This window comes from Thermobia domestica, chromosome 17, assembly GCF_964235325.1.
Source record: "Thermobia domestica chromosome 17, izTheDome1.hap1.1, whole genome shotgun sequence".
In the NCBI taxonomy this organism is placed as follows: domain Eukaryota; kingdom Metazoa; phylum Arthropoda; class Insecta; order Zygentoma; family Lepismatidae; genus Thermobia; species Thermobia domestica.
In genome coordinates, this window is record NC_137470.1 from 15,994,399 (window position 1) to 16,008,470 (window position 14,072).

At 37.9% G+C, this 14,072-nt stretch overlaps 2 protein-coding genes across 4 annotated transcripts in view; both read left to right on the forward strand.

Annotated features, from left to right (window-relative positions):
- LOC145673885 (uncharacterized) overlaps positions 1-2,223 on the forward strand; it is a 31,855-nt gene extending 29,632 nt beyond the window's left edge. For both annotated transcript variants that reach the window (XM_081743675.1, XM_081743676.1), the window contains exon 5: positions 2,088-2,223. In XM_081743675.1, coding sequence (XP_081599801.1) covers positions 2,088-2,152 — 65 coding nt within the window. In that variant the 3' untranslated portion in view covers positions 2,153-2,223. The remainder of the gene's footprint in view (positions 1-2,087) is intronic.
- Positions 2,224-2,583: 360 nt separating this feature from the next.
- LOC145673884 (uncharacterized) overlaps positions 2,584-14,072 on the forward strand; it is a 58,690-nt gene continuing 47,201 nt past the window's right edge. For both annotated transcript variants that reach the window (XM_081743672.1, XM_081743674.1), the window contains exons 1-4: positions 2,584-2,724; positions 6,016-6,153; positions 8,476-8,616; positions 11,825-11,965. In XM_081743672.1, coding sequence (XP_081599798.1) covers positions 6,075-6,153; positions 8,476-8,616; positions 11,825-11,965 — 361 coding nt within the window. In that variant the 5' untranslated portion in view covers positions 2,584-2,724; positions 6,016-6,074. The remainder of the gene's footprint in view (positions 2,725-6,015; positions 6,154-8,475; positions 8,617-11,824; positions 11,966-14,072) is intronic.

A 14,072-nucleotide genomic window follows, 5' to 3' on the forward strand; every position in this document is an offset into this window, starting at 1 on the left:
AATTTAGCCCATGGCAAGAGACTTCCGTTACAGCCTGTATATATATACAGGTTAGACACAAAGTCACTTTCCGTAATACGTGAAAAAATAAAATAAAAAGAAGCTAGGTGACTTGACAATCTTTATTGTACTTACAAGTACTGTTCAAACTGTCTCCCAGGTACACCTCTTCAACACTGATTTCCAAATACTATGGCAATCAATTTTTTGCAGTTGGCAATCAATTTTTTGAATGAATGTTTGGTTGGCTGTAAATAATCCAAATCCTGCGATTGGCCGGAAAGCACCACGTCTTTGAAAATACCCCACACGAAGAAGTCGCATAATATGAGGTTACATGAATGGGGTGGTCAATCTCTTGTACGACGACGACGAATCAATTCATCGAAATGTTAATCCAAGAAAAATCCCTCACAACACTACCAAACCGAGGTGTTGCGCCATCGTGTTGCCACGTGAACTGAATGTTTTCGTAACGAGGGTTAATTTCAAGTTCTGGAAGCACAGCTTCCTCCGACATCTGAAAGTTTGTCACCGGTAACAGTTCCTTCAGAAAAGAATGGTCCTTTGACACAACTACTCCAAATACTACTACAAACGGTGATGTGATGTTTAACTCTTCTGTCACTGTTTCGTATGGTTTGGTATCACTGCAATAAACTGAATTGTGTCTGTTTACTGGACCTTTCGTCTTGAATGAGGCCTGATTTACTCACAAAATTCGTTTCTAGAAATCTCTGTCAGCTTCGTTTTGAATGAGAAACCACTCACAACTCAACGCGCCCGTCCGGACCACATTCGTGCAACGTGTGCAGAAGCTTTGGCCGGTAAAGTTTCATCTTCAGATATTTTAATATGTTCCTTAAAGAGGTACGTGTCATCTCAGGTCACCTGCTCGCCTTCTGGCAGACTTCTTCAGGCTAGATACACAGCTCTGAGCAACAGGTTCAGTGTATCATTCATTTCACACACTCCAGTGTTTCCTTCATATCATACACAGAACCTGTAGCCTCTAATTGTTGGTTGAGGTTTCTCATGGCTTGACGTGGTGATGGTTCCACACCTGGAAATATTCTCTTGAAGTCTGTCTGCTGCCACCCCATTTCTGTTTTCGTTCTGTCTCCACCAAGCTTGTAATACGAAAACATTGTTCGTTTGTTAATTTGCGAATCATTTCAACACCTTAGCTACACGTTTTAACTTCACTCAGAAAATAACTCTTAAAAACAGCAAAACACTTACTCAAAGATGGTTACCAGTCCGTCACATTAAAACAGTATTGCCATTAAAAAAAAACACACACTGATTACTCGCTTATTTCTTTTCTTTTCGTATTTTGGGGAAAGCGACTTCATGTCGATATATACAAGGTATCTCAAAAGTCCCCTGACATAGGGTAACTCTGTTACTATTAGAGTTACAACAAAATGTAAGAGGGAAAACTATCTCTAAATATAATGTTTTCAATCTAAACTGAAATGCGCCCAATGTTAAAAGTAGCGTTGCTATTTACCTGGACCCACAACAAGTGAATGAAGTTACTGTCTTTTACGCTGACATGTCGAAGGCCAGCCCCCATTTCAAACGTAACTTCATTACCTATATTGTGGGTCCAGGGAAATGGCAACGTTGCATTTTCATTTAACATTGGGCATATAAAGAGTGTACAGCCGAAACGGCTTGTTCGATTTAAAAAAAAAAAAAAAAAATCCTTCACTTTAGATTGAAAACATTATATTTGGAGATGGTTTCCCTCGTGCATTTTGTTGTAACTCTGATAATAACAAAAAGTTATCGTATGTCAGCGGACTTTGAGACACTCAGTATGTATTAACTCGTGTATGTCACATGGCTTAACACCGGCCAATAAGAATCGCTGCCTGGAGGTGTACAGGTCTCTGAGTGTAAGAAATCACCAGGAAAGTTTCCTGAATCGGATTGTTACTTCAGAGGAAAAATAGATCTGCTACGACACCGTGGCTGGATCTTAATCAAAATACAGACTTTTTTATTTTAAAACTCATAGAGAAAATGGTGTTACTGGTATGGTAGTCTATGGTGAAGTCTATGCATCATATCTTTTTCAGGCGAGGCGAAACCATCACTCCAGATCACTACAGTGTTGGACTCCATAGAATGCACCGCAACTTAGTCCGCATGCAGAAATGTTCAACAGACGTGGTGTCTTCATACTACACGATTAAACACTCACAAATGTCGCCCGAAGAACGTTACAGTCGCTCCGTGAGTTGCTGTATAAAATCCTTCCTCATCCACCGAATTTTCCCGATATCTCTCCTATAAAACCTTTCCTCATTCACCGTATTTCCCCGATATTTCTCCTATAGAACCTTTCTCATCCACCGTATTTCCCCGATCTCTCTCCTCAAGTGCATAAAACCTTTTCTCGTCCACCGTATTTCCCCGATCTCTCCTCAAGTGCATAAAACCTTTCCTCATCCATCGTATTTACCCGATATTTCTTCTATGAAACGTTTCCTCATCCACCCTATTTTCCCGATATCTCTTCCATGACTACCATCTTTTGCGGCATCTTTAGTGAGTACTTCTTGGGAGGAAAGACTTTCCCTGATGATCGGGAGGTCAAATATACTGATGAGGAGTTCTTTGATTCGCAGACTTCAGACTTCTGTCGCCACATAATCCAATCGTTGGCTGAACAAAAGTGTTTGCTTCGAGACGGCAACTATTCTGATTAACCAGGTATTGTAGTATGCATGTTTTTAATCTTTAGAAATGACGCACTTGGGGTGCATATTTTATTCACACCAACCTCATACTTGCAATTAATTAAAAAAAAAAAAAAAAATCCTCTCTTTAAATAGTTGGTCTTCGCAAGTTCTTGTGGAGGTGGTATTCGTGATTCGAGAAACTCTCGATTCTGGTATCTTAAGTTACTCTTCAGGATGAATATTTCGCCTTATTTGAATATCAACATCATTTGTGTAATACTGATTAAAGTGTTTGCGATTTACAATGTCATTGACAAGAAGGTCGTTTACATCTTAGTTTTAGATTTAACTCTTGTATTACTCCTTCCCATAGAGCACATTTTATTATTTTCGACCCTTCAATGTATATACATCGTGTTTCACAAAGAATGACCTGATTTGGGATGGTAATAATTACTGAACATGAGATGTGCCGGCAAGGAAATACAGTAAGTGCTGTTTGAATGGGTGTGGCCTAGAGTTTCAGAAAATCGCCGTTAGATGTCAGTCAGTGCGTCTTCTGAGTTTGCAGTCAGTCAGAAGTAAGATGGCGTCTGCTCAACAGAAGGCGTTTTGTGTGCTGCAGTTTGCAGAGACTGAGTCAGTGATTTCGGTCCAGTGTGCTTTTCCTCGGCGTTTTGGCATTGATCTGCCTGCATCGCAAAACATTCGTCGTTGCTTTCGCCAATTTTAAAAGACATGATGCTCGTGCAAAGGTAAGGGTCCAAGTCGGCCTCGTACCTCCAATGAAATGGTGGAGTTTAGCTATCGTCTAGAGTTGTTCGTGCTGCTGCTGATGGGCACATAGAGCAATTTGTAATAGCATAGCTAAAACTTAAAGATTTTGTGAGTATTTTGCAATTTATCCCATTTTTGGAGTATGCTTTTATAAATACATGTGGATTTCTAAAATCAAGTCATTCTTTTTTTGAAACGCCCTGTATATTGTATTATTATTATTATTATTATTATTATTATTATTATTATCATTATTATTATTATTATTATTATTATAACAACTAAACATTCTGTAAACTTCGTTTGTATTTCTTTCATTAACTGTCTTTTAATTGTAGCATTTTATATCTTGTGTAATCCACTCTTTCTTTCTCTTAACTTGTTATGTCTGTTACGGGGAAAGAGTTATCAAAGTTGCAGCTTTTTATAACACTGATCAAACTTTTCCTCTGTATTACTAATACTAGATGTCTCATATTACCTGGCAAGTGTGAAGTGGCAGTTTTTGGCCAGTGGTCGCCAAACTTACGAAGTTTCTGAGCTACCGCACCGTTTCTAAGTCCTACTATTAGCTACCAGCAAAAAAACTACGAACTTCTTTTAAAAAATCTTACATTAATAAAGTAAGCTCAGTGGAGGAATCAAGGTTAGCCAATCGGAGCGTTAACACGATGTACCGAAAATATCCCCTCGAGCTACTAGTAGCTCGCGATCGACGGTTTGGCGATCACTGCTTTAGGCATTATATCATATTTTGAGTTATCTAAAAGTATATTTTACAATTACGTTGTCAGTTGTTTTTTCTTGTATGATATTATGATGTTCATTTCGATCTAATTACATGATTTATATTACGGGACTTAAATATAGTAAGTAACTGTTGTTTCAATTGTAGAAATCATTGAGAAGTCAATGTTGTAGTCATTGCAGAACATCATAGCCTTTTTATGAACATTACGAATATTATTTAGTGTCTTTATTCTGAAAGACTACAGTTGACTTCGATAAATTGATGCTATAATAAGATTTACTAACACTAAATAGCATTCATAGGTTAATTCACAACGTAACTAGCTCTACATAAGCAAGTAAAGTATTTCTTGACTAAGATTACAGAGTCGAGTAATTGTATAGTAAAACGTAGTACTCAATACCAGTGTTCGAAGTGGAAAAAAGCAGAGGCGGTATGTTTTATTACGATTTTTGACTCGACATACCGGCTACCTAAATGTTGAAATACAGTGAGGGTTTGTTGCCTAAAGGATTGCATTTCTATTTATATAATGACTGGAAACCATTGGAGAGTTTCTCTGTAGTTACAGGGGGGGGGGCTCAGTGGTAGAGCGTTCACCTCCGGTGCTTGGGGTCCCTGGTTCGATCCCAGCTCGCGCCGTGTGGACTTTGTGGTGGACAAACATCGTGTTCGTGGGTTTTCGCGGTGTTCTTCTGTTTCCTCCCACTTTCTTCATTCCACTATTTCACTCATCTCTCATCATCACCGTCTCCTTTAGCCTAACCGGCATAACCGTGGGACGTAAAACTTAAGGATTTGATTTTTCTGTAGTTACAGGGAGGACATGGAGAGACTTTGATCCCCTGCCAACAACTCTCTGAAAAAAGAATTTAAAAAATATATCCCGTTATGTTGTATTGTAGAGAATTATACACGAAAATATTCAAAAAACGAGTTTTTTATATTAACAATTTTCTGTGGGAAAGCAGACTTCCTTAAATTCGTCCATGATCAAAACACGACGTTTATATGCATTACGGCAAGAATACATATATACATAAGAAACAATTGAATATGGCACATCAAAATATAAACTAAATTAACTTCTTTGAAGACACCTCATTTTAAAAACAAAAACAAAAAGGGCCGTGGTGGCTCAGTGGTAGAGCGTTCACCTGGTGCATGGAGTGCGTGATTCGATCCCAGCTCGCGTCACGTGAACTTTGTGGTGGACAAACATCGTTTAGTGGGTTTTCTCGGGGTTCTTCCGTTTCTTCCCACTTTCTTCCGTCTACCATTTCATTCGTTTCTCATCACCGTCTCCTTCAGCCTAGCCGGCATAACCGCGGGACATAAAACTGACAGATATCGTTTCATTTAAAAACAAAAAGTAGGAAAAATATAACAAAAAAAGTCGGCGTTGTCAACTTACAAATCATTTCTACATAAGAAATAAAATCTTTTTACGTGCAAACCTGTACGTCAATTACTGTGCAAAGAAATGGATTTATTAAAGGTATTTAGCACCTACTCCTCAGTGACGGTATGTATTGATCACTGAAAAACCAGAGGCGGTATGGCATACCACCGCATACCGTCTCACTTCGATCACTTGTCAGTACTCTTCATTTAATTAAGAACGAAGTTTACTCATTAACTCGGTATGACTTAATTTCTGATCATTGTCACGATAGCATCAATTACTTCACCTGAAACTTGTAGTGCTTGTGGCCCGCCTGTTTAAAAATTATATTACATGCGTCTATGATAAGAATGTATCATACGTACGTTTTAATTACTTTTCTTCTCCAGGTCCTGTGTCAAGCCCTCAGTTGGCTGAAAACTATCCACAATCTCGTCCTGAAGAGAAAATGACTTCCATAAATCCGATGGAGGTCATTGATGATACTAACGTGGCCCAGTATTTCCAGAGTCTGTCAATTAGTCCTGGTGAGTAGAAATTTATTTCACAGCATGGCATAATTTAAAGCTGGTTTCGTGTATTGCTATATAATAGAGCTCAATTCAAATTCTGTCTTTCGCTAGTTCTCTTAGTTTCATGTTTCGAAAAAGGGTTGCCAGAGACTTGTAAACTGATTTACCTGTTACCCCTCTTAATATTATAGTATGGGCTCTTACAAGCAATTTCTGAAACGTAATTCAGTAAGGTTCACAATGATTCCTTCTCCAATTCTTATTTATTTCCACCTTAAATATCAGTATCTCGCATATAAAGCTACCGTGATTTTTTTTTTTTTTTTTTTGTGTCATACATACTTATCTTGATCACCCATCAAATCTAAAGATGCTTTCATTCATACTAATATTTCAATTGATTCTTCTTGATGTATCACTAGCAGGGTTGGCTGGTTCAAAAAAAAAATAAATAAATAAATAAATAAAATAAAATAAAAAAAATAAAAAAAATTAAAAAAACACCTGGTTTAAATCAAAAGACGAATAATGTTCGTAAAAGTGTAAGTGTTCGTAAAATCTTGATGAACACACATTTGTGGGTTATCACGTTTCACTCCCGTATATTATTCGTATTATACTCAGGCCTAAATTCCCCATTCATTACTCAGAGAGATTATACCACAAGAGCAACTTATATATATATATATATATATATATATAAAAGTTTATGAATGTTTCTTCTGTGATTTTTTTACAGTTTGTTATTTTTGTTATGCATTTGTAATCAGAGAAATTCTAAATATTGTTTCGTTGTAATAATGTTAACTATTGATAAAATACATCGAAATGTCGTTCTTATATTTTGGGGGGGAGGGGTCATACAAACCCCACGAGAGGCATTTATTGAAATCAGAAGTATCTTTTCTTACTGATATGCAAATTAAGTCGTCGTATTTCTTTAACTTGGACTAAAGGTTGTACTGAACTAACTTGCACTAAATTAGTTCGTCTGTACTTTGCAGTATTTTGAAATTGTCCATATGTAATTCTGTATAATGGTTTCACTTGTGCAACTGTTTATCTTTCTGTCCTTCTGAAATGACTCTTGATAATTATATGAACAAGTATGTAAAGATCAGTACAACGTAATTTTATCAGGAGTCCTTCGTGAGTAAGTTGGGAGACGTATCGCATTTGTGGCCAATTAGTCCCGGTTTCGAGTTCAAATGGAGGACAATTTCTCTCGGATTCTCGGATGTAAGCCGAGAAGCGGTTTGGATTCCACTTTAAGCTTATGTGACCCCTTCCAGCATAACCCGGTTGTTGTATAACAACACCAAGGCGAAACAAAGTTATTTCTGTCCATATGTGATATAAATACATGGAGCAAATTATTTAAACAAAAAAAAACTGGTTTAAACAAACAAAAAAAAACAGGGTTTTTTGTTTTTTTCAATAAAGACCATGGTTTTTGCCAACCCTGATCACTAGCACCAATTACCCGCTTCAGTGGGTCAAAATTTTTAAAAAATAGTAATATGTTCTGTTGGTCAGTCACTTTTTGCTATCACTGAAAAAGTGCTCTCTGATATCGGTTATTTTCGATCATTTTTATATATTTCCCCCTCCCCATCCCCAGGTTGCGAGGCTGAATTTAGATTTAAACGGGATCGGAAGTGTCACTGTTCATCTCAGCTACCCCGATTAATTGTTACATTAACTCTTGGAATCAACACATAATATTTCATATATCCTGTATACTTTTCGATAGAAACAATGTATCAATCACCAAATTAAACGTTCATATACCAACAAATTTTACTGACTTCTACTCTCCATTCTCTATTACAGCAGTGAGTCCCGGGTTCGATTCCCGGCGGGAGCTCATGTGGTTCGGATTCCACGTCTCATATAGCCTCGCTGCTGAACAAAAAGTAGGAAAAATATAACAAAAAAGTCGGCGTTGTCAACTTACAAATCATTTCTACATAAGAAATAAAATCTTTTTACGTGCAAACCTGTTCGTCAATTACTGTACAAAGAAATGGATTTATTAAAGGTATTTAGCATCTACTCTCCAGTGACGGTATGTATTGATCACTGAAAAACCAGAGGCGATATGGCATACCACCGCATACCGTCTCACTTCGATCACTTGTCAGTACTCTTCATTTAACTAAGAACGAAGTTTATTCATTAACTCGGTATGACTTAATTTCTGATCATTGTCACGATAGCATCAATTACTTCACCTGAAACTTGTAGTGCTTGTGGCCCGCCTGTTTAAGAATTATATTACATGCGTCTATGATAAGAATGTATCATACGTATGTTTTAATTACTTTTCTTCTCCAGATCCTGTGTCAAGCCCTGAGTTGGCTGAAAACTATCCACAATCTCGTCCTGAAGAGAAAATGACTTCCATAAATCCGATGAAGGTGGTCATTGATGCGACTAACGTGGCCCAGTATTTCCAGAGTCTGTCAATTAGTCCTGGTGAGTAGAAATCTATTTCACAGCATGACATATTTATCTTAACGATAATTTAAAGCAAGAGAGAGAGAGAGGGAGTACGGCCAAGAGCACACACTACAAAGCAGTGTTAGCCTATTCATTCAACAGGATGCTTGGTTACAGACTTGTCTTCATGGAGAAAGGATGCTTCAGACTTGCCCGTGCTCCGCTCTCAAGGCTTCTCACATTGGTTAAAAGCTATGTTGAAGTAGGTTGTCATAGCAACGACCAGTGTGTGCATATGGTGTCCGAGAAAATTAAATTTAATATTTTAAGTTTTTCGTCCCACGGTTATGCCGGGTAGGATAAAGGAGACGGTGATGATAAGAAATGAATAAAATGGTGGAATGAAGATATCGTGAGAAAACGGAACAACCACGAGAAAACCCACGTACACGGGGTTTGTCCACCACAAAGCTCACTTGACGCGAGCTGGGATTGAACCAAAGACCCCATGGACCAGAGGTGAACATTACCACTGAGCACCACGGTCCCCTATATGGTCTCTAGTAAGTAATCTATGGCTGCATCAGTGGCTATGACTTGTTACTGCACAGAAATGTACATTCGAGTCAATCGTAAGGTACAAACCAGGTTTAGAAATATTTCATATTTTCATTATTAAATAAACAAAAAGTGTAATCATGTATTTATAATCGTAATTTTTACAAGCATAAAAATAAAAAGAAATATATATATATTTTCAACACAATATTTAATTTCTTTTAATCAAGCAGTGCCCAGGTACTGCTGGCTGATGGGTTTATGCGGGTGGACTGCACGTCACTGAAATTAACGTTAGATTTAAATTGTGTACATTTCATACGAAAACAGTATTATAAAATAATGAAAATCACTAACACATTCATGGACAAACGTCTCCTAGGTTTCTTTCTGGCTGTATCCTGTGGATAAAAGAGAGAAAAATAAAAATCGCTAAAGGAGATTCCACACATCCATGTCCATGTACAGTCAGCAACAAAAGTTCTTTCCGTTTGATGAAATCAGTCCCGTAAAGATCTTTTGTCGCTGACTGTACATACTTGAAGGACATACAAAATACCGACGGGAAAGCTGAAGACCTAAACAATTTACTAAGAAGGTTGTTAACAGGAAGGTTCAGTAACAAATCATGGAAACAGAAAGTACTATACTTACTACATTTAGTGTGCTGCTGTCGTTGGTTTGAGAAGACAAGTGAAATGGAACTAATCTTTACAACAGAACACAGACACTTTATATGCTACTCTCAATCATCTCTCATACTATGGTAACATAACATGCATTACTAATTGTCAAACTAACTTCGGAGAAGATTTGAATGACGATTGGTAGCAACGTGTTTGGTCACGTCTGGGCTATCCATAACAACCTATTTAGGTTTCTTTCTCTTTTTTATTTCCTTTCTTTCTTCTTTCTTTCTTGCTTTCATGCTTTCTTGCTTGCTTTCTTTCTTGCTTGCTTGCATTTTTTCTTTCTTTTATTACTTTCTTGCTTTGTTACTTACTTACTTTCTTTCTTTCTTACTTACTATTTTCATTAGAAAATATGTAACACGTTCAGTCCGACATCTGACAGTAATGAAGAAGCTATGCTTTTCGAAAATCCCGACGTGAGCCACCGGTGGCGCATGCCATTCTTCCTTCAGCGTATTCAAAATATACATTTACACCGTGCTCTTGGGTTTCCTCCCACTTTCTTCATTCCACCATTTCATTCATTTTTCATTATCACCGTCTTCTTTAACCTAACACGCATAACTGTGGAACGTAAAACTCAAAGATTTCATTTCATTTCAAAATATACACTTACCACAGTGCAATAACATAGAAAGTCCGTAACACTGTTCTACTTTTGTGACTAAAAACCCAAAGGCAACTTACAGCCACGAATAAAGATCGTGTACCACCGGTGGCGCACGTCAGGATGAATGTGTTAATTTCTCGCACTAGGTTTTAACTAACTATAACTTGATTAAACTGAGCTATAGAACATAATGTGTGATTTAAATTAAATGGGTGAGTTGAAAAAGGTACATATTCTAAAAATATCACAAATTAAACTGAGCTTTTTTTTTTTTTGTCGTATCTACATCCATAGAGCAGAAAGGAAACATATTTCACTATTGCAAATGAGCTTGCCAAAAATATGTAGATACGATTGAGTTGAAGAAGGAACATATTCCAGGAATATGTCCCTTCTTCAACTCTCAGCCGTACTAGTATCGGCGGCACTCGCCACAGCGCTAGTGCTCAGTTTGTTTCGGCTTGTTTAACAGCTGAGCTGTTGTTTAAGGTCATGTTGGTTATGTTTAAAGTGGAAAGTGAAGATCATTGCGAAAAGTAGTGTAGTGACATTAATTAGTGTTTCTTTGCTTTAACCTAGTAACAATGTCCGAAACAAACAGTGACAGTGGTGAACCAAGCCTAGGCTCGACATACCGGCTACCTAAATGTTGAAATACAGTGAGGGTTTGTTGCCTAAAGGATTGCATTTCTATTTATATAATGACTGGAAACCACTGGAGAGCTTCTCTGTAGTTACAAGGGAGGGGGGGGGGGGATCAGTGGTAGAGCGCTCACCTCTGGTGCTTGCGGTCCCTGGTTCGATCCCAGCTCATGCCGTGTGGACTTTGTAGTGGACAAACACCGTATGTGTGGGTTTTCTCGGGGTTCTTCCGTTTCCTCCCACTTTCTTCATTCTACCATTTCATTCGTTTCTCATCATCACCGTCTCCTTCAGCCTAGCCGGCATAACCGCTGGACATAAAACTCACAGATATCTTTTCATTTAGAAACAAAAAGTAGGAAAAATATAACAAAAAAGTCGGCGTTGTCAACTTACAAATCATTTCTACATAAGAAATAAAATCTTTTACGTGCAAACCTGTTCGTCAATTACTGTGCAAAGAAATGGATTTTTTAAAGGTATTTAGCATCTACTCCAGTGACAGTATGGCATACCACCGCATACCGTCTCACTTCGATCACTTGTCAGTACTCTTCATTTAACTAAGAACGAAGTTTATTCATTAACTCGGTATGACTTAATTTCTGATCATTGTCACGATAGCATCAATTACTTCACCTGAAACTTGTAGTGCTTGTGGCCCGCCTGTTTAAGAATTATATTACATGCGTCTATGATAAGAATGTATCATACGTATGTTTTAATTACTTTTCTTCTCCAGATCCTGTGTCAAGCCCTGAGTTGGCTGAAAACTATCCACAATCTCGTCCTGAAGAGAAAATGACTTCCATAAATCCGATGAAGGTGGTCATTGATGCGACTAACGTGGCCCAGTATTTCCAGAGTCTGTCAATTAGTCCTGGTGAGTAGAAATCTATTTCACAGCATGACATATTTATCTTAACGATAATTTAAAGCAAGTTTCGTGTATAATAGATAGAGCTCAATTCAGATTCTTTCTTTCGCTAGTTCTCTTAGCTTCATGTTTCGAAACAGGGTTGCCAGAGACTTGGAAACTGATTAACCTGTGATCCCTCTTAATATTATAGTATGGGCTCTTACAAGCAATTTCTGAAACGTAATTCAGTAAGGTTCACAATGATTCCTTCTCCAATTCTTATTTATTTCCACCTTAAATATCAGTATCTCGCATATAAAGCTACCGTGATTTTTTTTTTGTTGTGTGTGTGTGTGTGTGTGTGTGTGTGTGTGTGTGTGTGTGTGTGTGTGTGTGTGTGTGTGTGTGTGTCATACATACTTATCTTGATCACCCATCAAATCTAAAGATGCTTTCATTCATACTAATATTTCAATTGATTCTTCTTGATGTATCATTAGCATCAATTACCCGCTTCAGTGGGTCAATTTTTTTTAAAAAATAGTAATATGTTCTGTTAGTCAGTCACTTTTTACTATTACTGAAAAAGTTCTCTCTGATATCGGTCATTTTCGATCATTTTTATATATTTCCCCCTCCCCATCCCCAGGTTGCGAGGCTGAATTTAGATTTAAACGGGATCGGAAGTGTCACTGTTCATCTCAGCTACCCCGATTAATTGTTACATTAACTCTTGGAATCAACACATAATATTTCATATATCCTGTATACTTTTCGATAGAAACAATGTATCAATCACCAAATTAAACGTTTATATACCAACAAATTTTACTGACTTCTACTCTCCATTCTCTATTACAGCAGTGACTTTTTCATAGAAGCTACGTACCCTATACAAATAACATTCTTTTTTAAAGAGTGCGTCAAGTCTAGATAACACTTACCTAGAATATAAGTAGAAAGCAGCTTGATTAGTTTTTTGTATGCCCTAAGAATAGTAATAATAATAATGTAGAAGATTTTGGTATGTTTTGTTTTAACATCCTCTGCTTATAGTGGGATCCGAATCGCATGACATCCACCAGGACTCGAACGCTGTCTCCTGCGCCAAATGCGAGAACGCTAACCGTTTAGCTATAACGAGCAATAACATAGAAGAATGTCAGTTATGTTTCAGCCCTCGATGTACTTTCTAAACATTTTTAGACCCATGATTTAAATATGGCAGGACTACACTGATTTGAAATATATCTTCAAAGATAGTAAATCAGATATTTGTTAACAATGAATAAAATTAATTATCTTTAACGTATTTTGTTCTGGCTTTGTATGTTATTGATGTGTGTAGAAATGTATGTCGAGTTAGGAAGCTTTTTATTTTATTCATTTTTTATGAAGGGAAAGGATAAACTCTCAACTGTGAGTGCATCCTTGAGGTACAGTATACAGATGGTGATCAGAAAAATAGAAACACGTGAACGAAATTGCAACTTACCAGATTAATATGGTGTCGAACCACCTTTCGCCTTCAGAACAGCCTTGATGCGACGTGGGATGGAGGCATAGAGGTCGTGAATGGTAGCAAGTGGAATTTTACACCAATCCTCGTGCAGGGCATCGGCCAGTTCTGTGAGAGAGGATGGAGGTGGAAATTGTCGCCGGAGTCGTGTTTCCAATACGGACCACAGATGTTCAATTATGTTGAGATCTGGGGATTGGGCAGGCCAGGGGAGGTGTTGAACTTCATCCCGATGTTCCTCAAACCACGCTGCAACAACGCCAGCTGTGTGAATGGGTACATTATCATCCTGGAAGATGGCGTCATTGTCCGGGAACAACATCCGGATCATAGGATGCAAGTGGTCTCCTAAAATTGTGACATAATCGTTGGCAGTGATTCGTCCGCTAAGTGTGACCACAGGACCCAATGATAACCATGATATTGCGGCCCACAGCATCACCGAGCCGCCGCCATGTTTCACAGTTGGGCGGAGACACTGCAGATCATAAGCTTCTTTGGGCGTTCTCCACACATAAACACGGCCCGTGGTTGGGAATAGGGTGAAGGATGACTCATCCGACCATATCACACGTTTCCAGTCCTCAAAGGTCCAAGTTGCATGGTCGCGGC